Source organism: Sorex fumeus, unplaced genomic scaffold, assembly GCF_029834395.1.
Source record: "Sorex fumeus unplaced genomic scaffold, SorFum_2.1 ptg000002l, whole genome shotgun sequence".
Taxonomy (NCBI): Eukaryota; Metazoa; Chordata; class Mammalia; order Eulipotyphla; family Soricidae; genus Sorex; species Sorex fumeus.
The window spans coordinates 40,388,199-40,414,975 of NW_026606059.1; the positions used below are offsets into that span (position 1 = coordinate 40,388,199).

Sequence of the window (26,777 nt, forward strand, 5' to 3'; positions counted from 1 at the left end):
GGTCATAGGGAAGAAAAGAGTCTGAGAACCATAACAGTGTGTTTAGAAATTAGAAATAATTTTACAAGAAACACTTAAGCTAAGATTATAGAGGAATGAGTGACTTGATCAAGGTTGATGATGGTATCTCTGGCATGAAACAAGATGGGTGACTGGTTCTCAGGGGAGGGAGTCTCCCAGTTAGAAAGTTAAAGGATAGGAAAAGAAGGCAAGAGAAGAGAGGGTAAATTAAAAAATAACTACAGAGGGGTAGATCTGGTAGAAAATCTTAAAATATTATGTTATTTTGAAAGAATCAGTTCCCAGGGTTACCTAGTGCACATGGACTTCATTCTGCATTGTGAGAAAAAAGGTTGAATTTTGTAACAACTTAGTATTCACATCAACATTCTCATTACACACAGATACTTCCATGTGATAATAGAATGGAAATTTTACAAAGGGGATTTCACAATTAGAAAATCTCTCTCATAGGATTTAATTTTAAGTATTTGAAGTGGTTCTTCAAATAGAAACCATGATTTTGAGAACAAAAGGGAAATAATGTGTTCCTACCTTCCACATGAACCCAAAGCTTCACATTTGTTCACTGATGTGATGGGCAATGTAATATTAGATTAAATTATCAAGGAATGATTTACAAGTTTATTGAATACAGATTGAATATGATTTTGAAATGTTGGAAAATTCAAGCAATTTATGACTAACACAGCATAGCCAGTGATAATTCTAACTTAAGAATTATCTCCCTCAAAAAAATGGATACCTTAGAAAATAACACCTATTTCATTTTATACTCCCTGAAAGAGTAATACACAAACATTAAGTAACAAACAAATATTTTAAATGGTGAAATTTCTACCCAAATGAAGGGGGAAGAAACCATGTTATATTTACACACACACACACACACACACACTCACACATTTTCACTGTATTATCTTGAACACATTGTGTCATCACTGTTGAATTTCTAAATGTTTCTGCTGGGACATAAGAGTCCTATTTAAAGTGAAAATTAATCAGACAACAACAATAACAGCAATAAAAATCAAGCACCAAATCTTATTTTCTGGAGAAAAATACTTATGGACTGTAATACTTGGTAATTATGTTATTTCTGAGCCCGGCAAGCTACCGAGAGTATTCGATATGCCAGACACAGTAACAACAAAGTCTCCAATGGAGACGTTACTGGGCCCGCTCGAGCAAATCGACGATCAACGGGAGGGCCTTTACCTTTACCTTTACCTGATTTTGAAACTAACATTTTTAAAACAATCATTTCTTTTACCTTTATGTGCTACATGGAACTTTTGAAGAAATGATCATCTTCAAATGAATTGATTCAATAAATAATCATTGACTATTCCATGTCTTTAAAGTAAAAAAGGCCCTCCCGTTGATCATCGATTTGCTCGAGCGGGCCCAGTAACGTCTCCATTGGAGACTTTGATGTTACTGTGTTTGGCATATCGAATACATCACGGGGAGCTTGCCAGGCCCTGCCGTGCGGGTGAGATACTCTCGGTAGCTCTCGGTAGCTTATTCCATGTCTTTAGGATAATAAATAAGATACATCTACCAAGTGGGATCATTAGCTTAAAATAAATGTGAAGGTTAAGCAGGCAGGACAGAGTTACTGATTTGGAACATCTATCTACAGAAAGGTCTGGCAAAAGAGCTCACTCAACAAATAACCCATTGAAGAGGAATGAGCGAATGAGTGAAGAAACACAGGAACACAGGCAGTCTTAATAGTTTGGGGCTTGAACAAATATGAAACAGAACTACAGATTTCAAAGATATGTGTCCATTATTGGTAAGGTAAGGTAAAGGCCCTCCCGTTGGTCATTGATTTGCTTGAGCGGGCCCAGTAACATCTCCATTGGAGATTTTGGTGTTACTGTGTTTGTGATATCGAATACATCACGGGTGGCTTGCCAGGCTCTGCCGTATGGGCGAGATACTCTCGATAGCTTGCCGGGCTCTCCGAGAGGGGTGGAGGATTCGAACTTGGGTCAGCCATGTTGGCTGCGTGCAAGGCAAACGCCCTACCGCTGTGCTATCGCTCCGTCCATTATTAAGAACTCATAAATATTTACAGTTGACAAGTCTTGAGGAAGAGGTGAAAACCCTGATGTTAATGAAAGGATAAAAATAACCCAAGTGTGAACTAAGTAAAGAAGAAGCAGCATATTTTAGGATCCTTAATAAAACCACTTTAGCAAAAGCACATCGCTATGGCTACCATTAAGAAGGCTGCTGAATCAGAATCATTGTGCAATGGTAAAAATGAGTTCATGAAATTTACTCTGTTTCTTTGAAACGACCAATGCTCCGCTTCTGTCTCACAGTTCGAAGTGACATGTTTGTGAAGGGTGCAAAGGAAAGGACAAAGAGAAACCATCACCATGAGTGCCTGCACCAGAGCTATTTATTAGTGTAACTTTTTTCTTTTCTTTTTTTCTTAAAGATTTCATAACAACTGAAGTATGTACAAAGTCTTACAGCATTTACACCATAAAAAGTTTCCTATCAGCTGATGAAGTCTAAGGTAGTGCTGCTGAGGACTTGAGAACATGACTACAGGAGCAATGAAGCAGACCACAGCACGTTCAACCTCTCTGCTACCAACGTCACAAGTGTCAGCTGTTGCACAGCTGACAAACCACCTGTAAGACAGTTTATGAGGGGAGGGGGGTACACACAGAGTGATATGCAGCACTAGATCATGGGTAGAAAAGCTACATAGTGTCATGTTTCTACAGTTTCCTAGAGCTGTAACAAAGGTCCACAGCCTGAGAGAATAATAACATAGGCAAGACAACACAATTGCACTGCTCAGGGTTGGGCTACCAAAGGCATTCACTTTTCAATGGAGGTGCTACACTGATATGGCTGGTATTTCCATTTGTGTTTATGTCTTCAGAGAGCTCAAACCTGCACAAGCCCCACACCCCTCTTTCAAATAAAACACAACAAAGGGAAGGGGGGATCAGAATCAACATGGAATTCTTGACCACCCTACCCCCCCCAAAAAAAAAACAAACAACCCAGCCCAACAACTTTAATAAAAGAGACATTCAGTATAAATTTTGAGGTGGGCATTCCCTTCCAAAAATTGCTAGTAGAAAATTTCTGAATCAATCTAAATCAGAACAGCAACAGAACCCCCCCAAGTACCCAACCTCCTAGATTGAATCACTTTCACTGTATCTGATTGTCTTTCCTCAGGATCAGTATTACACAAAACACCAACATGTACACGCCCACAAAAAGCATAGCATTGCTGACCCAACCATTATTTTAGCAAGTGGCAGAGAATTTCGTTATGCAAATGATGAACGGCAAGTTCACCACTTTCATCCCTAGAAATCCCCACCCCGCCTCCTTCTGTGCCATCATCAACATGTTGTTAGGTAGCAGAGCCCATATATTCCCCCCAATCATTTTGGTCTCACATATAGGCAAATTGGCTTGTTATTTCAAAAGATTCTGCTCTCAACTTAAAAGCCAGTTGATAAAACTTTTTAATTAAGACACAATAGCGTGGGATATAAAAACACAAGAACCACATAAATATTGAAGTTGTATACCGTGTGTGTAAACAGTTTTGCTTAAGATCAAAGCCCTAATTAGATTCTGGCCCGAAACGGTTGGCAGATGAGTGTTCAGCCAGGCTCTGCAGAGATGGTTGAGTGGAAGCTAGGTCAGTCCCCATGTTGACAGGCATGCAACTTGAAAACATTGCACAACAAGCAACACAAAGAGCGTGGAGAAGCTCACAACACTTCAAGGAGACCTCACAACCTTCACGACTGCGGATGCACAGAGAACCCCCCCTTCCCTCCTCTGCACGCAGCGTCTCTTACACGTGGGAGACCTTCTGCGACTCTCTAGCTTGTTTGATGCTATACAACCACTTGATGATCCTAGCATTCCTTTCGATGGCAGAGATGCCGTAGGGCACCCGGTCATTGGCACTGTCATCATTCCTAAGGTCGCTGTTACTGTCCTGAGACTGTTCACAGTCTGAGCTGATCATGCTTGCGCTGCGGAAGTTGAGCGAGATGATGTCGGAATTAGCCCTTGCGAAGTTCTCCATGCCCAGGTTCTCCAGCTCCTCGGGGTCCAGTCCGCAGTAGTTGAAGAACCGCTCCACGTCTGCGTCCACGCGGAAATAGCGGTCGCTCAAGTCCGACTTGGACCGCTGCAGGGAGGGCCTTCGACTGACTCCACAGGCGGGTTCCACCGGGGGGTCGGCTTCGGGGGACTTGATGGTGGCCAGCGCGGCCACCTTGGGTTTGGGGGGCAGGGGGGGCGCCGAGCTACTGCAGGGGATTGCTTTCAAGGGCTTAACACTGGTCACTTTGCGGATGTCCGAGGAGCTGTGCGAGACGTGCAGGAAGGAGTCGGCGGACTGCTCCAGCAGCCTCCTGCCCACGTGGGAGCTGCTCTCTTGGGGGCTGCCGCGGCCCTGGGTGGGGTACACCTTCAGGGACTCGGCGAAGGAGTGTCGGTGCAGGTCGGTGGCGTCGGGCCGGTGCGGCGGCCAGTTGCGCGCGCCGTGCTTGTGGCCCGAGCCCGAGCTGGAGCCCTCGGAGCTGTTGAGGATGTTCTTGAGGATCTCCAGCTTCAGGGTCTCCCTCTGCACGCCGCTCTCTGTCTTGGCGTGGTTGCCGAACACCTTGAGCGTGGGGCTGCCCAGGGCGCGCTTGGCGGCCGCGGGGCACACGGGGGGTTTGGCCAGCACGGCCGGCTTCACGGGCTCCTGCTTGGCGTTGATGACCTCCTGGCTCTTGACGTACTTGGCCTTGTCCGCCTCCAGCCGCTCCACGGCGCTCAGCCTCTTGGGGTTGGGCTCGGCCTGCCGGCGAAAGTAGTCGGGCCCTTTGTTGAGGATGCGCAGGGGCACGGCCGACGTGAAGGTGCCCGCGGGGCTGACCGGCTTCACCATGCTACCTGTCTGTAGGGTCTCCGTGGGCATGGTGGGTGGTCGCTCCCCGGCAGCCGTGTTGGATTCTCTGGTGCGCGCCTCCCGATGCGCTGAACAGACACATGTACACGGAGCACAAAGGGGGGGGGGGGCGGGGGGCGGGCAGCGGACGGGAGCCTGGGAGCCGAGCGTCAGCAGCCGCGGCTACAGCAGCAGCAGAGCCTCATCTCACGGCCCCTGCACCGCCCTGCTCGTGGCTCTCATTCACTTTCCCCCAGGAGGGCGGGGGTGGGTGGGTGGGTTGGGGTGGGGGGAGCCACGAGCCACAAGTTCCTTTGAATCTTGCTCCGACGCCGCCTCCGCCTTTCTTCTCCCCGAAGAAGGAGGTGGGAGTCTCCGCCAGGTCTTTGTGTGGCACCGGAGGCAGAGCTGAAACACAAAACAACCAACCGCGGATGAGGATGGGCGAGTGACATCACGGCAGTAGCAACCCAGAGAGCCCGCGGCGCCCCCGCCACGCCCCCGGCGCCCCCCGCCGCCCCCACCGGGAGCTTTCCCGGAGCCCCGATGCCCTCCCGGGGCGCCCGCACCTGGCATCCGAACCGGCGCCCCCGCGACCGACAGGTCCCGGTTGTCTGCCAGGCAGCCCGGGGCGGAGGTTTCCCGCCCGAGAACTCTCCCAGCCGCCTCCCGGAACGTGGGTGAGCGGCACCCCCAGATAACGCCCGCGAAGCATTTCTTAGAAGCATTTCTAATTCCCCAGGAAATACTAGGGAAGCGAGAAAGGTGTTCTGCAAGTCTGGAATCTACCCCCATCTGTATTACACACCGGTGGGAGCCTCAGCAATCCCGCTTCTGCGGTTAGGCTACCCCCTAGGAGAATGACAATGTATCTCTTTGGCAGTGAAGCAAAACTTCTCACTCCTTCCTCCCAGTCTCTCAATCTCGCGCCACAAACAAGTACTTGGAACATTTTCTTTTGAACTCTCATAAAAACGAAGGAAGAGGGGAAAGAAGTGGGATTAATGGTTGAGCACCCGCAATCCACCATGATAAAACATTCATCAAAGCGCCCAAAGTAAATCTCTAAGGAGTCTTCCTGCTTAATACACCAAGAAAACATTTTTTCTCCCCACGACAACTCTCTGCTTGGCAGTCGACAGAGAACATTACCATTACATCAGTATTGCAAAAGAATTGGCTCAAGATCTTTATCCCGTATCTTTGGTTATAATTAGAAATGTTCAGAGTAGTGTAGTCAAGTAACACAGCAAAAAAAAAAAAAAAACAAAAAAAAAAAAACCAAACTGATAGTACTCAAAGATCAACTCATGGTAAGAAAATGAGCTGTCACTTTAATCATAAACCTAGGCGTGGGGGGCAGATATTTTATATCTTCTAAAATTCGTAATCTCTAAATGGAACCCATCCTTCGTTTTGTGAGAGGGAGTTTTGGGAATCTGCAAACGGATTTGTTCTAATAAAAATAGTTTCCAATGCAAGTCTTGAGAAGCCCCCAAGGCAATTCCTACATAATCATTTCCTTTAATTGTGTGGTTCTATTAAAACCACCTCCTCTCAGGAAGATTAAGTGAGATTGTTTCCTTGAACATATTTTGAATGAAATGCCAGAAGGGGGTGATGATTGCTGTGGAGCCTGGGCATCTGCTCACACACACACCACCCGGGTTTCCATCACTGGCAAGATGAATGGGCTTCCTAGAGGGAGATGAACACTCCTCCAATGCTGACAGAGCCAGCCAGGCCGATTATACCCAAGGGCCCGGAGAGAAGGGCCTAGAGAGGCCAGGTTACTCCTGAGTATAGGAAATATCTTCAATGTCTCCTGTGGACTGGACATGTATCCAGAGAGGACCGTGACAGAAAGTTTGGTGTAAGCACAGAACTGAGATCTGCGGTCATTTAGCTTTGTACCTGAGGGTCACAGTAAACCTCCTGCAGCGAGATTTGGTCCAGCTGGCAAAAGGGAGACAGAACTTGTGCTCTTTCTCTTGGGGCCTTATCTCCTCTACAGGTCTTTGGAAAAGATTTCCTCCATCCTTTAAAAATCAGGTGACTTCAATTTGAACCAAGAATGAATGAGTTGTTTTCAAAACAAAGAATGAGTAGAGTTGTTTTCAGTTCTAAAAGTCACATGGGAATAGTGGCACATGATGGAACTTTTCTGTGGTTCCTGCACTTCCCATTCTTTGAATAAGATCTTGTAGCGATTAGATCATATTCACTAGCATTACTTGCTGGCCTGTGTGACACCATCTCTTCTGATTCCATCATATTCGAATCAGAAGCACAAGTGTTCACCACTACTGACTCAGCCTTCCAGCATGTCCATCTGTATTAAGGCAGGCTCTAGTACTGTTTGGAACATGAAATAAAAACTGAAACTCTCAGCTTACAAGACTAATTAGTACATCTGTTTTCTAGGAAATATCCTTCAGAAAGGAAGTTCACTGTCTTCCTTACACACTGCTTTTTTTTTTCAAATTTATTTTTGTTAAAGATTTTGGCTCACATCAGGAGATGCTCAGGGCGTAATCCTTTCTCAGGGGAACACATGAGTTGCTGGGTATCAAACCTAGCTTGGTCACCAGCAAGGCAATTGCCCTAGCTGTTGTAGTATTGCTCCAGTTTCTTCCTTTCTTTCTTTCTTTTTCTTTCTTTCTTTCTTTCTTTCTTTCTTTCTTTCTTTCTTTCTTTCCTTCTTTCTTTCCTTCTTTCTTTCCTTCTTTCTTTCCTTCTTTCTTTCCTTTTCTCTTTTCTTTCTCTTTCTTTCTTTCCCACACCTGGCATTGCACAGCGGTCACTCCTGGCTCTGTACTCAGGAATTACCTTTGGCTGTGCTCAGGGGACCATATGGGATGCTGGGAATAGAACCCGGGTTGGTTGCATGCAAGGCAAACGCCCTACCCGCTGTGCTATTGCTCCAGCCCCTTGCTCCAGTTTTTTACACTGCCTTCTCTTCATGGAAGCAAAGATATGAACCTGGGTAAAAAGGCTTAGACTCACTTCCACTCCTCAAGGTACACCCCTAGTCCTTCCCTCCCCAACTTTAAGAAGCTCTGACTTGACTTAAAACCAGTGAACACATGACATAAACAAAAAAAGCATGGTTAGCAAAACAATAATTATTTGTAACCACTTTACACTTTCTTTTTTTTGTTTCTACCCCTCCTCCCTTTATCCACTGATATTTCCTACTTCCTTAATAACAGTCAACACTTGTTTAGAAATGACCATAATCAGAATTTAATGTCTGAATTTGTTCTTTTGAGGTGTGGAGAGAACATTAGATTGGAAGATCAAAAGTGAATGCAAAGAGTTGGTTGGTGTGACCAGATAAATAAAAAAAAAAAGTCTGGATATTAAAGGATAATAATTAGGTATACTTTCGAGTTTTCAGCCTACTTTAATCACCAAAAAGAAAGCCTCTTTCAAATATGATGAAAAAAATCAAATAGTAGGCAGCAAACTTGGAAATCCAGAGCTATATCCTAATGTCAGGAATCTGATCACCCTACATGTGAGTTTCTGCAGACACAGCCTCACCACAGGTCTCTGACAACCAGAGAGGCCTCCAAGGTATGACCGGCACCGATGGGTGCAGGCGGTCCTTCTACCTTTGCTTCACCTTCCTTCAAACAGATTTGTGTTGTGTGGGACTTCAAACTGGAAAGCGTTATCCAAAGCAGCTGGATTTCTGACTTGTGGGCTAAGGAGAGAGAACAGAAGCCAGAACAAAGGAGACACTTCCACTCACCAACCCTTTGTGAGATTCTACCCCATTCTCTCTCTCTCTCTCTCTCTCTCTCTCTCTCTCTCTCTCTCTCTCTCTCTCTCCTTTTTGGGTCACACTCAGCAATGCACAGGGGCTACTCCTGGCTCATGCACTCAGCAATTACTCCCAGCAGTACTCAGGGGACCATATAGGATGCTAGGAATCAAACCCGAATTGGCTGTGTGCAAGGCAAATGCCCTACCTGCTGTGCTATCACTCCAGCGATCCCCAGCCCCTTTTCTCTCCTTTAAAAAAGATACCAAGGCAATAAACATGCAAGTGCACTGGGGGAAGAATGGGTACTTGAACACTGTATGACTGAAACTTAATCATGAAAGTTTGTAAAATTGCAAACAGCAAAAGAATAAAATTTTATTATTTATTTGTTCAGGGGTTACTCCTGGCTCTGCACTCAGGAATCACTCCTGGCAGTGCTTGAGGGACCGTATGGGATGCTGGGAATCGAACCCGGGTCGGTTGCATGAAAGGCAAATGTCCTACCCACTGTACTATTGCTCCTGCCCCAAAAGAATAAATTTTTTAAAAAAAAGATACATAGGAAAAACAAAGTCTTTGAAGCTGAGGCATCAGGTACTCTCTGAATCAGGCTAGACGTGATGATGTCAATGGCAACCCAGATTGCGATGGGGCTTTAAGACCACAAGAGTGTGGCTGGTTCTTACTGATGGCCATGGGGCTCAGGTGACATGTGTATGTGAGTCCCCTGGGGAGGTCCACATGGCACAACGCCAGCTGGGTGGCAGTGGGTAGTGGGCACAGTGATGAAGAGTAGAAATGGTCTGTACCCCTCACTCTCCAGGTGTTTCTCAAACTTAGCTGTCCCTGTCTCCTTAGGACACTCCTGTAGAGTAGATTTAGGGTGAGGCTCAGATTAAACATGTCCCACTCTTCAGTGGTCCCAGGTGATGAATGGCGAAGGTCAAGGCGAAGGGCCAACTTCTTTTCGAGTTAGCCACAGATGAGTACAGAAGAGCACCGAGGTAAGGAGTCAAACTTTCTTGCCTCCTAAGAAACAGTGTGGAACAGTGTAGGTATGGGAATAGCAGTCCCCAAGTTCACTTAAAGGGTTTCTTTTTTGCTTTTTGGGTCACATCCAGCAATGCTCATGGATTACTCCTGTCTCTGCACTCAGGAATTACTCTTGGAGGTGCTCAGGGGATCATATGAGATGCCGGGGATTGAACCCTGGTAGGCCGTATGCAAGGCAAATGCCCTACCCTCTGTGCTATTGCTCCAGTCCCCACACTTGAAGGTTTTATGTTGTTGTCTTTAACTTTGGGGGGCACACTCAGCAACGCTCAGGGGTTACTCCTGACTCTGCCTCAGGAGTTACTCCTGGCCGTGCTCAGGTGACTACATGGGATGTTGGGGATCAAATCCCAATACCAGTTGGCTACATGTACGGAAATGCCCTACATGCTGTACTGCCCCTCTGGCTCTAAGCACTTGAAGGTTTTAAAATCAAAGTGGCCTAAATTCTAACTTCAAATATGCAGCTGCTTAGAGGGCCAGTTAGTTAAAGACAAGGGCCTGTATATAATGTGCAGTCTTGGGGAGACTCTGCAAGCTGGGTCTAAGAATATTTGAAAGGAAGTTATGAATAGAAGAACAACCTCAATAAACACACTTTGTGTGAAAGGCCGAAGGTTCTCTAACTGGGCCATCATGCCCCCAGAAAGGCCTCTGTCACTGTGACCTCTAAGCAGGAACCTGTCCTCAGCTCTGGACTGTCATGGAAAAGGTGGCTTGCTGTTGACACACTCTGCTTAAACTCCCTGGCTTTTGAAATTCGTGATCATAAAACTGTGCGTCAAGCAGCTCTCGTGAGCAGAAAGAAAAAGATGCAAATGATGCTTGATGCTACTTTATCTTTATATTTTACGTAGGAAGGAGTGTGAGGCTGTTTGGACCAAACACGACTCCAGATTCACTCAGGGACTCTTCTCAATAATGGTGAGAATCAGCAATTTCTCAAAGTGTTGTAGTTAAGAAGGAAAGCAAACCAGAACAAAACACAACATTTTAAAGGGAGAGATCTGATTTGTCTAACTCTGAGTCACCGCACATCTTTATTTTTTAAATCTTATCTATGGAAATAAATGTGTTGGATTTAGTAAACTTAAAAATGTCTCCAGTTCAAACCTTCTTGGAGGCAAACAGCAAAAGAAGCTAGTTACCTCTGAGGTTAGTAGTTCTAGAAAACAGGATTCATCTAGTTTTCTGACAGGTCAGGTGACAAACACATTCTCTAACTCATGGAATACTGCTTTGTATTTGGGGGCATAAGATTCCAATTGACTTGAAGTTACCCTCGTATTGGACTCCCCTATTTAAAAATAAGAGGAACAGTCTTTTCATTAAGTACAACTGTGAAGTTTCACTTGACATTACCTTTGAATTCTTTCAAATGAGAAAGAATGTACTCAAAATTTAGGAGTGCTTATTAAATTATGGGCTGTGCTTAATTCATCAATTAGAATGTATGCATGGACTAGAGTGATAGCACAGGCAGTAGAACATTTTCCTTGCACGTGGCCCCCTGCGGCTGACCCAGCTGACCCGAGTACGATTCCCCCGCCCCTCTCGGAGAGTCCGGCAAGCTACGGAGAGTATCTCGCCTGCATGGCAAAGCCTGGCAAGCTACCCGTGACGTATTCAATATGCCAAACACATAACAACAAGTCTCACAATGGAGACGTTACTGGGCCCACTCGAGCAAATCGATGAACGACGGGAGGACAATGACAGTGATGTACGCATAGTCTACATATGTGCAGGATGCGAGGTTAGAAGTCATGAGAATTTTGGAGAAAAGAGTTAAACAACAGTGCAACAGCGATTGTCAATGTACTTTTACCTGTACACCACCCAAGCCCAGAGCAATGATTGAGAACACATGTGAGAAACATTAACAATAATTCTTATGCTAACTCTGGCAGAACTATCACAAAGGATCTCCTTCTTCTCAGTGGTTGAGAGGTTGGACTGCAGTAAATGTGTGGAGAACAGGGCACTCATCATCAGAACTGCTCTCTGTGAATTCACAGTACATTCAAGAAACTTAAAAGACTACTGATGAGAATTGAGCAGAAAAGACAAAGGGTATCAGCTTTGCATCACTGGGCATTGGATCAATCTCTGTAACTCCATATTGTCCTCAGTCTTCCAGTACTATCAGATGTGTCATCTGTGACCCCCAAGCACCACTGGGGTGGGCCTTGTGGTCCAAACCAGTTACTCTAGAATTACTGGGAGTGGACCCTGGGTCTCCTGGTTGTTGCTTGCAAGTCCTGTCTCTCCATCCCCAGGATACCAATGGTTATTCTAGAACATGAGGAGATAGTTCTTAGAGATTTAAAGGGGAAAGAAGGAATAAAGGGATTGTGATTTTATGCAAAGAGTAATTTGCGAGTGCTAAAGGGTAATGAAGCATTAGTGGCAGGTTAGGCTTGTAATTTTGAAAATGACCAAGTCACAACGAGGGCATAAGAGAAAAGAACAAGACTAGCTGCAGAGATGACCAGAAGAAGGAGGGAGAGGAGATAGAAGCCAGGCTCTGAAGAGTCACCCCTTCCTTATAGTCTTGCCTATGGACTAGAATGCCTGAGTGGTCTTGGGTGACTTCCTGCACATCTTCTGGCACAGATTTCCCAGCTCTAAAATGAGAAAATAATTTTACCTAACTGTAGGGATTTGAAAAAGTTTATTAAGGGGAAGAAAGACTTCTTACTCACATTACCCTTACTCGAGCGGGCCCAGTAACGTCTCCATTGGAGACTTTGTTGTTACTGTGTTTGGCATATCGAATACGTCATGGGGACTCGGTAGCTTGCCGGGCTCTCCGAGAGGGGCGGAGGAATCGAACTCAGATCGGCCATTTTGGCTGCTTGCAAGGCAAATGCCCTACCGCTGTGCTATCGCTCCAGCCCATTACCCTTACTAGGGGGGTATCTTTGGGATTGGAGAGAAGGGAAGATGATTTCAAGAGATGAGAGTTTTAGAGTTGTAATAGGTTAGATTTGGAGAGAAACTGGGTGTGATAGTGAGAATATATGCCAAGAACTCATCCGGACTTCCATTCTGATTGCTTAGAATTGAGTTTTGGGGAAGTATACAATTTGTCCCATTCTTCTATGCTTTCCCCCTGGTCTCCAGTCTCGAGTCAAACAGAGCAATGGCAGAACCTCTAAACCAGCTGTGCACAGTTGCACATCTACTCATCCCTCTGAAAAAAAATTTAACTAATCAGGTTTCAGGAAACTTGTCATTTTCTTAACTTTGTGTATAGCTAACAATATGATGGGTATCACAAAAATTATACGTAGAGCAAAATATACTTATATATTTCAAAACAATGATTCATTGTGCTGGTTAAAGAAAGTTATAGCATTTCATTGGAAAAACATTAATTCTATTTAATTAGGGTGTGATGTTTTCAAATAGCTTCTGTTTTATTCCTTTCTTTGTTTTCATTTTTTCTTTTTTTTTGCGTTTTGGGTCACACAGGGGTTACTCCTGTCTTTGCACTCAGGAATCACTCCTGGCAGTACTCAGGGGACCATATGGGATGCTGGGAATCGAACGCGGGTCAGCCGCGTACAAGGCAAACGCCTACCCGCTGTACTATCACTCCAGCCCCTTTATTCCTTTCTTAATACTTTTATTAACTCCCTTCATACTTTGAGAATAACTTGTCAAAAAACACACAATTGAAGGAAACAAACAAAGGTTGAAAAAGTAAATGGGGGCATAACAAAAGAATGTATCAAAAAGACAGCTTTCACACTATAAGTGAAAAAGAAACCGAGAAACTAGAGCATTAAGTCAAACCTGGGAACATTAAAGTCAAAAGCGTCACCTTCACAGGACCTGCACTTTTCAATCACTGAGTGTTGAGCCTTCTTCTTTGTTATCTGCTGGTCAATCCCTCACTTTCTATAACTCTGCTTATTTCTACTATATCTCCTCTTTTCTGACCTTGAGGCTGCAGTTGGCAATCAACTGCAAAGGAAATACATTTTCCCAATGACTGTCGCTTGGTATATTCTTGGAAAAAGCACATACTTTCTCCAGCAATCTTGAACCATTGATTCCAATATCCTAGTCATTTATGGTATGTTCCTACTGTTGACTAGAGTCAATCTTCAAGTGCTACTTAGCAAAATAAAATTCCTTGCTTTAGGTTGTCATATGTTTGGTAAACCTGCTTTCTCAGCAACGCCTTTAAACATCTTTTGAACATTGATTCCATATGACCAGAAAATGGGAAACAACGTTATGGATCGAGATTTAAAAAACATAACCCCCCCAAAACAAAACAAAACAAAACAAAACAAAACATGTCTAACCTGGAATCTTTTGGGATGTGCCCCAATATAGGTGGCACTCCAAGAAAAATGCATACCTGTGGTTTGGTATCACTGCACAACTAAGTGCGGGCATGGAGATATCCTCCAGGTGGCGCTATGAACTGAGGCCACCTGGAGTGAAGGAAAAGGGGACCGACTTCTTACCAACAGTCTCTCCCTGATGTCAGAGGGGTAAACAAATAAAGGCAAGAGAGATATTTTACCTTAAGAGAATTATGTCAGGACAGTCTCAAGTCTTTGCTTAGAGTGAAAATCTAGAAGAAGGGCCAATTACACCTCCCTCATCACAAATGGGATGGCTAAAGAGGCCGATCAAGAGACCTGCTATAAGTGCGTGGAGCTGAGGAGCAAAGGAGACAGACTCATCTGTGCCATGTCTGAGAAGTCTAAAGGCAGAATGCGCTGGACTCTCCAACCACCGGGCGCAGGCAGGAGGAAGGGTGGGTTTCTGTGCCCACATGTCTACGTGGGGAAAGGTTACACTGAAAGGTTATACTAAAGGAACTAAATACTGTGTCTCCACTTGTGCTGAACCCAAGCCATGTAGCCTGGCGCTGAGAGGAAGGTTACAAATGCCCTCTGGCAGGAGAGGCGGTTCTATCTTCAAAGAACGTAAATGAGAAGCAACTCGGAAACCTACCATGCCCAGATGGTACCAGATTACAAGTGGCACCACCAAGAAGTTTGTCATTTCCCCAACACTCTACAAACTTCTACATCCTTTTGGATGTAGAGATGAGGTTAAAAATGGTGCCTATTAGGCAGCAGAAAAGGAGCTAGAATGAGAAAGGACTGGGTAGGGGTAAGTCAACAGAGGTTAGAAATGGGAGAGGAAGATGCTAATTTAAACTGATGCAAGTCTGAGGTTTTGATCAAGGCATTGGACTAGGGCCTTGAAGCTGATCTGAAGGCTTTCAATTACTGAAGATGAAGAGATTCTGGGTCTTGTCTGTGATTTCCTACTAGGGTCAAAGAAAAAGAGAATACAGTATGGCGAATTCTTAGAGCAAAGGGAAAAAGGGAACACCCACTTCTTGTTTCTCTCCAAATGAATTCGGGCCATAAATTGAAATGGCCCCTTCAAGTTTTCTGTTGGATCTCTGTCAATTGGGTGCCCCACTTCAATTTGAGACCCAGTCTAGGGGTGAACAACTCTGGCACACCCAGAGTTCTGTCACTTTGAGAACGATAGTCAAGCTCAGTATGCCTCAGTTACTTCAGTTATAAGACTCTGGTAGTCAGGATTCTTAACATTTCATGGGGTTGAAGTGAGAATTCCAGGAGGTGACACACTGAATGTTCTCGGTGTGGAAGTTGGCACCATATTTGTACAGAAAATGTAAACTATTATTAAATTCCATCCGCTGAGTGTTTGTAACTTGGCATTGGTAATCACGGTCATTAGATTTCAAGCTTTAGAGTAACTGAAAGATGTTTTGTCTTAAAATGATTCTATTACTTTCAAGTGATAGCATGTGTGCTATTTCTGTCAAAGTGGATTGACTGTGCAGTTTCTGTCTAAAGGTCACTCACATGACCCCATTTTTATTTGAGTTACAAAGAAAATATGTGGTTTCAAATTTCAAAGCAAACATTATGTGAGTGAAATCGGCTGAAGTAAATAATAAAGCCATTATTAAAAATGAAATCAAACCTAAAGTTGGTAGGGGAAAATTGGCAGGGCTGATTTCAGTTCCCTGAAGAACTCTTTAATGTCATTCTGCCACATTGTTTAGAAAACCATTCAGACATCATTTTTATTTGTAAGTAAATCTATCATAAAATAAAATCATTATGAAATGGTCTTTAAAATGCCTTCCTCCTATTTGAGACAATTAAATTAAGTAGTGGGAAAAAAAAACTCTACTCTGATTTAACATTCTTTTGTGGTCCAAGTCATAGAATCAATGCTGTGAGAGGTCATGGCACTGTGTATCAATAAGAAAGAGCTGCACCTTTCTCCTGAGATTACAGAAAGTAATGGTGTGCTTAGCTAGTGCTAAAAAAATCATTGGGAAATCTACAGACTGGGTACTGGATGAAAATAACCACAAGTAATTAAAAAGTATGGCTAAGGGAATCTCTAATAAAAATCCATGAAGACAGTCTGTCTTACCAAACAACAATAACATGACTCAACTTTGGGCCATTGTTTCCTGTTCTGGAGAGGGCCTTAACTCATTCTAGATTCAGACATGAGAATAGATGAAACTCTAAATGAATACGGAGGTTTAAGGAACCATTGTCCTCTTTTATAGAGCAGTCCTCTCAAATCATAGATTTTCAAAGACTTCCAGTACATGTGCAGCTAAAGTTAGTGAGTCCCTCAGTTTAGCTAATGAAACAACTGATTCAAATGACTTTGACTCTCCTCACAGTTCAAGGAGTTCCTGGAATCATGTTGGGATGTCATCGATGCTTGTAATGACACCCCCGTCAGAGGTTAAATCTAATTCCCCCTTCTCTAAGGAAGAGGGTAACAATGCACAGGGGGTCCAGCCAGTGTGTTGGGGGACCCAAGGCTAAGTGTGTATGGAGACCCTGCGTCCAGTTCTCCAGCAACATCGGTGTTAATTATCTGTACTTTGCTTTCTAAACAGGCAGTATGTGGCAGCTGTGGTATGTAGGCACAATAGAAATATTTGGATGGCACTATAAACGTAACGTTTTGGAAAATATTTTTTATTTCTGGTTAACAGTCTTGGGGAAAAGAATATTTACTCTGAAATAAATATTACAATGTGATAAAAATAAAGTTGGAAACCAGCTATACTTGAAGAGAGAAAAAGTAAAGCAGTGTTTTGTTTTTGAACCAATTCCAACTGTGCTGTGTTGAGGGGACAATACTCTTGGCTAGTGCCCAGACTTGCTCATCAGCTGTGCTCAGGGAATCATGTGGTTCCAGGGATCCAACCTGGACTCCTACATGCAAAATATTTATTCAAGTCCTCTTAACAATCACTCTGGTTGATAAAGCAGAATGTATGGGGGCAAGGAGGAACGAAGTTTGTTGGAAATGTATTAGGTAAAAGGCTATATAAGTTATGTTCTATAACAGATGTGTAGTGTTGATCTAAGAAAAAGATATATACATCCATTTATAATAGTTAAAAATTCAGTCCATCCAGTACCTCTAAAGCAAGTATAATTTGGTGGGGGATATTGGGCTGCACCTGGCTTTGCTCTGAGTTTACTCCTAGCTCTGTATTCATGGATCACTTGTGGTAAGGCTTTGGAGACTACATGTGGTCTAGGATCAAACCCCTAACAGCTGTGTACCCGACCCTTTGAACTACCATATCATTCCAGTCCTCCTAAAGTAAGCGTTATTTGCTCCACTTTACAGTGTGCTAAAACACTGAGATGTTGATTACCGTATTCAACTTCTCTGTGGTTGCAGGTTCCACATCAGGTCCATATAGGTATGCGCTGGCCACATCACTATGTTATACTGTTATTCTGACTCTTAAGAAACACTACATTAAAAATATATTTTTTTAGTTTATATAAAATATATAGCACTGCACTGTAGTACTGTCTTCCCATTGTTCATTGATTTGCTCAAGCAGGCACCAGTAACATCTCCATTGTGAGACTTGTTACTGTTTTTGGCATATTGAATACGTCACAGGTAGCTTGCCAGGCTTTGCCTTGCAGGCAAGATATATAAATATATATATGTATATATATATATATATATATATATTGTATTCTTCAGGGACCCACATTAGTTATGTATTGATTTTTAAAATCTTCTTTCTTCTTTTGAGTCATTTACTGCTTAGTAGAGACAGTCCCCAGATAGTTGAGGAGGAAATGAAATCTCTTTAACTTTTTGTTAAATCAAATAATGATGCTCTTTGCACTCAGCTTTAATGCACAGCCAGAGAAGATAACATGTTTATAAACTGGATTCCATTAATTTTTAATTTTCTTTTTATATCGTTGTCTGCAGACCTTTTAGAGGTAGTTCAACTTTGATGAAACTAATGAGATATACACTTTAAACATAGAATAAGTAATGTAAGTCTGGATTAACTCCATCTTGCTACACAGAATATTTGGATAAAATAAAGTCAGTAGTCAAATGTCTTTCTCTTTTTACTAAGAACCCCCCAACCCCCACCACAGCCATGCACATAGCAATCACTCACTAAAATTCTCAGAGTTGAACTGAATTGTTCAGCACTCAGTAGAAAATGTAGTACATCATCTTATAGTGTAATATAGATGTGAGATTAAAAAGTTGAAACATACAGAGGTCAGGATTGTTGCTCAGTGTTACAACACATGCTGTGAATGTGTGATGCCCTGGGTTCAATTCCTGCGACTGCCAAATAAACAAACATACAAAAACCTGAGAAGTGAAACTTGGAACACACTATATAAATGTGAATCTCTCCAAGTGCCTCTTTATGATCAGAGAGCATGGTTCAATAGCACACAAACACACAGACACTGTTTATTCACAAATTAATGAACTCATTAGCACTAATTGTGCTTATGGTGCACACAAATACGGTACCAAGCAAAATCAATACAGGGTAGGGTTTTCAAGCAGAAGTAGCTCCACTTAAAAAGGATAACATACTGTTGATCTCATTTGTCAAGAATTATTTGAAATCTTTTGAAAAACAGCAGTTCTTAGAACTAAGTGGTTCTTTGCCTCAAGTGTATTCAGAAAGACAAAAGTTGGGTGTTTTGTTTTATTTTTTTCCTTTCCTTTTCATTTTTAAAGACTCAGTCTAAACTGGGAAACAAATAATTTTAAAAATAAAACAAGTCTATAACCACCTATTTACGCAGAACATTTTTTTTTCCATTTTTGGCACTTAACACAACTTACATAAATCATTTTCAAGGCCTGGAGGCTTAAAGGTAAGGCTGCATCACAGTTTGCACTTGAAATATTTTTGGGTTTAAGAAACAAGGAATTCAAAATGACTAGGACGTTCTCTCACCCCAATCCCCCCGCCCCTTCCCAGGCTTATTCCAGCTCTGCTGCTGAGTTTGCTGGAATGGCAGCGGAAGACAGAGGGCCAGCCCTTGGCTTTGCTGGGTGGTTTGGACTCGGAGTCTTTGGACCAGATTCAGCGTTAGGAGGGTGCACAGACTGAGAGAGCGATCTCTGTGCTGACATGTCATGTTCTATCTATCCTAACCTGTAACTAGCATACCCTTCTGCATCACTCTCTCTGGATACCTGCTTTCGATTCCATTCTATGCCTTCCTCTGCCAGCATCTTTCAAGTCAGAGGATGTGTCCCAACTTCCCTTCAAAGCTTTTTCTAACTTCTCAGTCTCTGTCCCATCCTTCCTTCTTGGTATTGTCTCGGTGTCCTTATCCAGTGAAAAACAACCCTCCTGTTCAAACCAGGGCCACCTGAGCAGGCTGCCTTCACACATGCTCCTCAACACAGGGCTGATACAGGTTGACAGAAGAAACCTTCACCCAATATGCATTCAGCTGGAGTGTGTCTTGGTTTCAAAGTAAGGAATGGAAACTAAAATGATCCACAGGCTTTGCATACTTTTCCAACTCCTTACTCCGGCTGGGAATAAAAAGATAAGCCAGAACACAAGAGGGTCTGAAAAGATTATGATCATCTAAATCTACAGTAATAGATAATGATATTTTTTTAAAAAATATGATACATTTCACCACACAATACAAATCTTTCATTAGAATTTGCCTATTTTTTCTTGTCTACTCCTCCAAAAATAATGTGCTTTTCCCACTTAATTCCTTCACACTTTCCCTTTAAAATGATACCATGCCCCTCTATTTTGGTTAGTTGTAAGTCGATACCTTTTTAATAAAGAAAAATGCCTCAACCAAAGTGGAAAAGGGAACTGGTGACTTTTTCTCTATCAGACTTTACAATGGATAGGATCACCCTATTATTTATCTGATGTGTCAGCTCTGTACAGCTGGTTTGCCCTGTGGTGCCATTTGGCTAATGAGGAAACTGAGTCTCAGTTTCTGTGTGACTTCCCAGAAGCTAGTCTGCAGAAGGAGTGTGTTGTCAATGTCATCTGCCTGTTGACTAAACTGTGGCTGCATACTACCCTGAACAGTCACAGACACATGGTGCTCTAAGGAGTGAAGAGGGGTCAGACCGGAACACCAACCAGAAAGAAAGGACAGAAAGATTTTGAGCTTGTGAACTCCACTCCACCCCTTCCCCATCCGTGCCAAGCCCCAGGCTGCTTTCATCACAAAACCTCCTTCCTGCTATAGTGGCAAAATCTGTGTATCCACTGTAGGGAGAAACTGTAGTTAACAGTACTTGCTGTGCCAAAGGATAAAACAGTGAGGGGGTGTGAGAGGCAGGAGGATGTTCTGAAAGCTGTGTGAGGAGGCATTCATAACATATAAAAAGAATAGGCTCAATAAATCCAATTTGTGGCGGTGACAATAAAAGCTATTTAGTAGGATTCTCTAAGGGACTCTCAAAATTTCACTACCAAGTCCACAGTGGAAAATAATCACTGTAATATCTTGCTTCGGAAATGAGACTCTCTTCTAACAACAGAAATATAGCAGCCTCGTCATCACCTACTTGCATAGAATTTGACCTCATCATCAGAAAGCTTGAGCCCACCTCTGGGCTTGACTACAGAAGGTCATGAATCCTCAGTCCGTGAAGAATTACTAAATATGAGAAAGACAACTTCTTATCATCCGCCTGTCCAGAGAGACATGGACCCCTAACGAGGTACACATAAGTGGGTCAATAAAGAAAGACTAACGATGCGAGTGCAGGAAGGGAGCATCGATAGTGTTTGCTCACTCACAATCCTGAGCATTTACCACATGCCAGGAAGTGAACATTATATGGAGCTACATATATCACAATTAATCAATATGTATAAGAAGAGACACTTAAAAGAAGAGGAAAGTAAGAATCTCGCAAGAGGAAAAGTTACTCTTGATGTTAATAAGCAGAGTGTCATCATGTGATTGGCATGGTGGATCAGGCCAAAGGGGAGAAAAGAAGCAGGGGACAAGAGGCACGGATGGCTAACTCCGGGAATGTTAAGAAGAGGTGACGGGAAGACGAAGAGTGCCGTCAGAAGAGATTTTTCTTTAAGAAAGTAGAAATGACAGGAAATGTGTATGTTAACGGAGGAGAAACCTTAGCAGGAGATAGACATCATGCGGATGTTTCCAGACAGACTAAGAAAAATGGGACCCAAAACTTTTAACCCAGAAGGCAAATAATAGCTAATAGGAGGTGTCACAAGGATTTAGGGGACTTTTTTAAAACTGGCTTGTGACACTGGAAGAGATTGTGACAACTCTAAAATAACAGGAGTGGAGCAGTGGCAGAAGGTCAGTTATTACCTTGACATCCCCCTGGGAGACCAAGGATGGATAAATACCTCATTATATCTCAGCAAGCCAACTGTCTTCTTTCCTCATTGTCCTAGTAGTTCCAGGCCTTCACTGCAGTTAATTTTATCTCTCTCATGGCCCTTAGGTCTTCATCCTTCATCATATAAAAGGCTTCTAATATAGAATATATGAGTTTATGGGATGACCAAGAAAATCACCATGTAGGGTTCATTTGTGGGCTTGATGGGGTTAATCTGTGAGGCAATGAAGAAAGTTGTGGGTGCCTGGAGGACAGAGACAATCAATGACGCCATCATCAAGAGCTGGATGTTCCTGCAGTGAGTGCGCTAACATTAGGCTTACAGAGGTGCATGAAAAGTCAGTTTACTTTTGAGATCTTGTCATCCCAAATTCTTTATGAAAGGTTCAGTGACAAATTATAGTTTCATATAATCATCATTAAATCCTACAGCTTGGATCTGATCTACCAGTAACAGGAAGCCACTGTTTCTGCATTGATAGATGTAGAAACCAAATTGGGTATGAAATCTATATCTCCCAATAAATGCCTTATTTCATGCACTTTCTTTTTACATTGGCTGATAGGGAACCTACTCTTCTAGCACATTCTTTTAAAAATTTATTTCTAGAGGGAGGAGAATAGATTTTTCTCTTTAGTTTAATAACTTCAAAGACAGACAAAGTCTTATAGACACTGATCTCTTTCCTTCCTATATTGCACCATAAACTCCCATTTCTTTCTAGAATTAAAGGTCGGAGAGTTCCTGTATTCAAGAATGTATCCGAAAAAATTTCAATAATTGAAGCACACATGTATTAGCTTGAAAACAGAAATATATTAGTCTTTATGTATGACTAAACCACTAAACTATTTCATTATTTTATCAAACTATAATTCAAAGTAAATTTATTTTTAGTTTTTGGGTCACATCCAGCATTGCTCAGGATTTACTCCTGATGCTGCACTCAGGGATCACTCCTAGTATGGCTCATGGGACCATAAGTGATGACAGGGATCAAACTTGCAAGGCAAGTGCCCTACCCACTGTGCTATGGCTCAGTCCTGAAAGTAAAATAAAATTTTCTTAGAAAGTTATTGAGAGGGGCTGGAGCCATAGCACAGCAGGGAAGGTGTTTGCCTTGCGTGTGGCTGACCCGGGTTCAATCCCCAGTATCCCATATGGTCCCCTGAGCACTGCCGGGAGTAATTCCTGAGTGCAGAGCCAGGAGTAACCCCTGAACATAGCTGGGTGTGACCCAAAAGGCAAAAAAAATTGTCTATTTTAGAAATTATTCCAGTAACTCACTTCAAATCTTTGGTCTAAGATTGATTCTATATTCAATTGATTCTGTTTTGTTTTGTTTTGTTTTTTTGCTTATGGGATCACACCTGGCGATGCTCAGGGGTTACTCCTGGCTCTGCACTCAGAATTACTGGCTCTGGAAGTGCTAGGGGGACCATATGGGATGCTGGGAATCGAACCCGGGTTGGCTGTGTGCAAGGCAAACACCCTACCCGCTGTACTTCTGCTCCAGCCCCCTCAATTGATTCTATATTCAACTTTTCACTTTTTATTGTCCTTCTTTTCTTGACAACTAAGAAGTGATGTTGTTGTTTCAAAATCCAGTTCTTTCACTTACAAAAGACAATACTTTTGTTCTCTGATGGGAAAAAATTCTTAAATTAAAAATAAATATAAATTTATTCTGAAAATAATCTAGCTGATATTCCCTTAGTGCCAGGTAGTTTAATGCAATACTTGCATTCAGAGCCATTAGTGGAACTGAAATGCTATAGTAGACATATTCTTGCTGGGAGCTAAGTGGCAAAGTGATGTAAAAATAACAGCAATTTTCCAAAAGCACGATTCTCTGAAAAAGTTTTCTCTGGCAAAAACATCCAAGGATAGGGAGTATTGCACACAAAATCCTCAGAAGCAGGTAGATTTACTTTTAAGTTTGCTTCCACATCCTTTAACTCTGTGACTATGACCTTGGACAGTTAACATTCCCCCCACGTGTTTTTATTTTCTCGCCTATTAAATGGAGATAGTAACAGTAACTACCTCATAGGGTAGGTATAAAGACCTTATTTTAAGGATGAAAAGACAAGATACAAACTGGAAGAAATATTTGCAAGACACATCTGATGAGAATTAACATCTACAGAATAGATGAAACTCCCCAAAATTAAACTTCAAAAAAAATAGTCAAATTTGTAAGTGATTGAGGTTTCTCGGGAGTTCAAGATGCCGCTCTGTTTAACGTTCATTGATTTAAAGAAGGCCTTTGATTCTGTTGAGACGGAAGCAGTCATTGAAGCCCTAGCCAATCAGGGCATTCAAGCCCAATTCATCAGGATCCTCCGTGAGCTGTATTGCAGATTCACTACCAGGATCTCACCATTCTACAAAGAAGTGATCGTTGATGTCAAGAGAGGGGTGCGGCAGGGTGATACCATTTCACCGAAACTCTTCAGTGCCACCCTCGAGAACATCATGCGAAGACTGGAATGGGAAGGAATGGGAATGAAGATAGATGGTCGGCAACTACACCACCTCCGCTTTGCTGATGACATTGTTTTAATAACACCAAACATCAGCCAAGCGGCACAAATGCTGGCCAACTTTGACCGTGAGTGTGGAAAGGTAGGACTACAGCTGAATCTTATGAAGACAATGTTTATGAGAAACAGCCTCGTTCCTGATGCCCCATTCGCTCTCAACGGAACAACCATCTCTGAATGCAACAGCTATGTGTACCTAGGTCGAGAAGTCAACATGACAAATGACCTGGAACCTGAGCTGCGCAGGAGGAAGAGAGCGGCTTGGAACGCCTTCAAGAACGTCGAAGAAATAACTAAGAGGACGAAGAACCTCCAGTTCCGGGCACATCTCTTTGATTCCTCTGTTCTTCCTGCATTAACATATGCCTCAGAGACCTGGGCCCTATGCAAACAGGATGAGAACGCTATTCAGGTCTCCCAAAGAAGAATAGAAAGAGCTATGGAATATCACATTTCACTCAAATGAGAGAAAGAATCCGGAGTTCTGACATCAGTCAACGATCAAGAATCAGGGACGCCGTCTCATTTGCCAAGGTGTCAAAAATCAGATGGGCTGGTCACGTAATGAGATTTAGAGACGACCGCTGGACTAGAGCTGTTACCAACTGGATTCCACGGGATGTCAAAAGACCGCGTGGCCGCCCACCTACCAGATGGTCAGAGTTCTTCGTCAAGATCATGAACGATCGGCTTGAGGCTCTTCATGTTCCCAGAGCGAACAGATGCCATTGGGCTACACTAGCACGTGACAGGGACAAATGGAGACATTACTGGCGCCCACTCGAGCAAATCAACGACTAACGGGAAGTTAAGTGATTAAGTGATTGAAAGTGATATGAAGAGACATTTTAGAAAAGAGGAAGTAAACATATTAAAAGATGTTTACTAAGTGTACATGGATTACCACTGCATATTTGTTAAAGCAGTTAGGATTTAAAAAGTACTGCCACCAGACAAATGTTGATGAGGATGTAGAAAAAAATGGATTGCTGTATGCATTGATAATGGGGATATAATTTAATAAAGCCATTCTGGGAAAAACACTGGTAGTTTATTTCTTTTTCTTTTTTTTGAAAATTAACAAGGGTCAAAGATGTAGCTCAGTATTAAAGCACACATACAACTTACATGTGTGAAGTGTGAGGTGTAGCCGTCAGCACCCAAATATAAAATAATGTAAAAGGCAGCAACTGAAAATTAATTCCTGGATATTTATCTCAGAAAAGTGAAAACTATACCCACGTAAAAATTTGTATGTTCTTGTTCACATCAGCTTTATTTATGAGAATTAAAAAATTAGAACATACTACAGTGTAACTCAGCAATGAAAGAAAATTCCTGATATAGATAACAAGCTGAATATATCTTACATGTATTGGGATGTGTGAAAAGAAATCACTATTAAAGAGTCATACTTACATAACATATGTCCACTTACATAACATTCTGAAATCATAAAGATGGATAATAGGTAAATGGTTGCCAAGAGTTAGGGATGGCTATGAGAATGTGAGTATTTGTATCTGTGTAAAGGTATATTAAAAGGACTGTCTTTTGTATTCTATAATAGATCTTAATTTGGTTATGTGTAATTACATGTGTCAATGACAGAGCTATTACACACACACACACACACACACACACACAGATCATTGTCACGGTCCTCCTGTCGTTCATCGATTTGCTCAAACGGACCCAGTAACATTATGAGACTTGTTGTTACTGTGTTTGGCATATCGAATACCTCACGAGGAGCTTGCCAGGCTTTGCCGTGTGGGCAAGATACTCTGGGTGGCTTGCCGGGCTCTCCCAAAGGAGTGGAGAAATCGAAGGTAGAGGAACTGAACTTGGGTCGGTTGGGTAAGCCACTTGCAAGGCAATTTTGCTTAGGTCATCTTTCTGGCTTTGATTTTGCACTACAATTAAGATATATCAGGGTGCTAATACAGGATTCAAATATAAGTAGGAGGGACCAGAGTGATCATTCAAATATAAATCCTTCACATTCTGGAGGCACACCTGTGCTCACTGTAGTGCTATTTAAGATCTGGAAACAACCCAAATGCCAATGACAAATATACACAGATATATGAAGACTTTGTGGTAAAAGAACACAATAGAATATTACTTAGCTTTACAACAGGATGGCATATTGCATTTTGCCACAAAATGGACAGAACTATGGGGTTTCATATTAAGCAAAATTTATCAGAAGTAAATACCTAAATCTCACTTATAGGTGGTACACAAAATAAACAAAGCAACATAATAGTAGCCAATGAAATCAAGTACTTAGTTTAATAGCAGAACTGAGATTACCAATGGATGCAAAAGAGGTGAGGCAGGAAGGCTAGACCAGGTAAGAAGGAACTAGGGACAGTGATGGAGGAATACTGATGTTTTGGTAGTGAGTATGGTGCTATAATATTGCATGCCTAAAGCAAAAAAAAAAGTATTAATACTATTACAAACCATGTTGCCTTGATAATAAAAAGGACAGCATCAAGATGATTTTGGACAGGGCCAAAATCAGCTTATTGGTCTATCAAAGTTAAAATAGGTTGTTTATTTATTCTTTGTAAGCTTTCCCACCATCATTCTACAGAGTTCCTCTGCAACCAGCTTTATACTACACTTAATGTTTCTGAAGTCTTTAGTAGTTTTATATTCTCATGGAAATGTGTGTACAAAGTGATTAGCAACATCTTACAAAAAATGTATGCTTTG

At 42.4% G+C, this 26,777-nt stretch overlaps 1 protein-coding gene and 1 long non-coding RNA gene across 2 annotated transcripts in view; both read right to left on the minus strand.

The window, feature by feature from the left end:
• Positions 1 to 2,411: 2,411 nt before the first annotated feature.
• FAM110B (family with sequence similarity 110 member B) lies at positions 2,412 to 5,138 on the minus strand. Its single transcript, XM_056135088.1, has one exon. It carries the CDS (start codon positions 4,988 to 4,990, stop codon positions 3,872 to 3,874), a length of 1,119 nt encoding a protein of 372 aa, XP_055991063.1. The 5' UTR covers positions 4,991 to 5,138; the 3' UTR covers positions 2,412 to 3,871.
• A 141-nt stretch (positions 5,139 to 5,279) lies between these two features.
• Positions 5,280 to 26,777, minus strand: part of LOC130022485 (uncharacterized) — a 73,131-nt gene continuing 51,633 nt past the window's right edge. Inside the window, exon 3 of the long non-coding RNA XR_008792271.1 lies at positions 5,280 to 5,368. This is a non-coding gene — a long non-coding RNA (uncharacterized LOC130022485). The remainder of the gene's footprint in view (positions 5,369 to 26,777) is intronic.

Coding starts and splice junctions, on each gene's coding strand:
- FAM110B (XM_056135088.1), bottom strand. CDS start 4,990: ATGCCCACGGAGACCCTACAGACAGGTAGCATGGTGAAGCCGGTCAGC.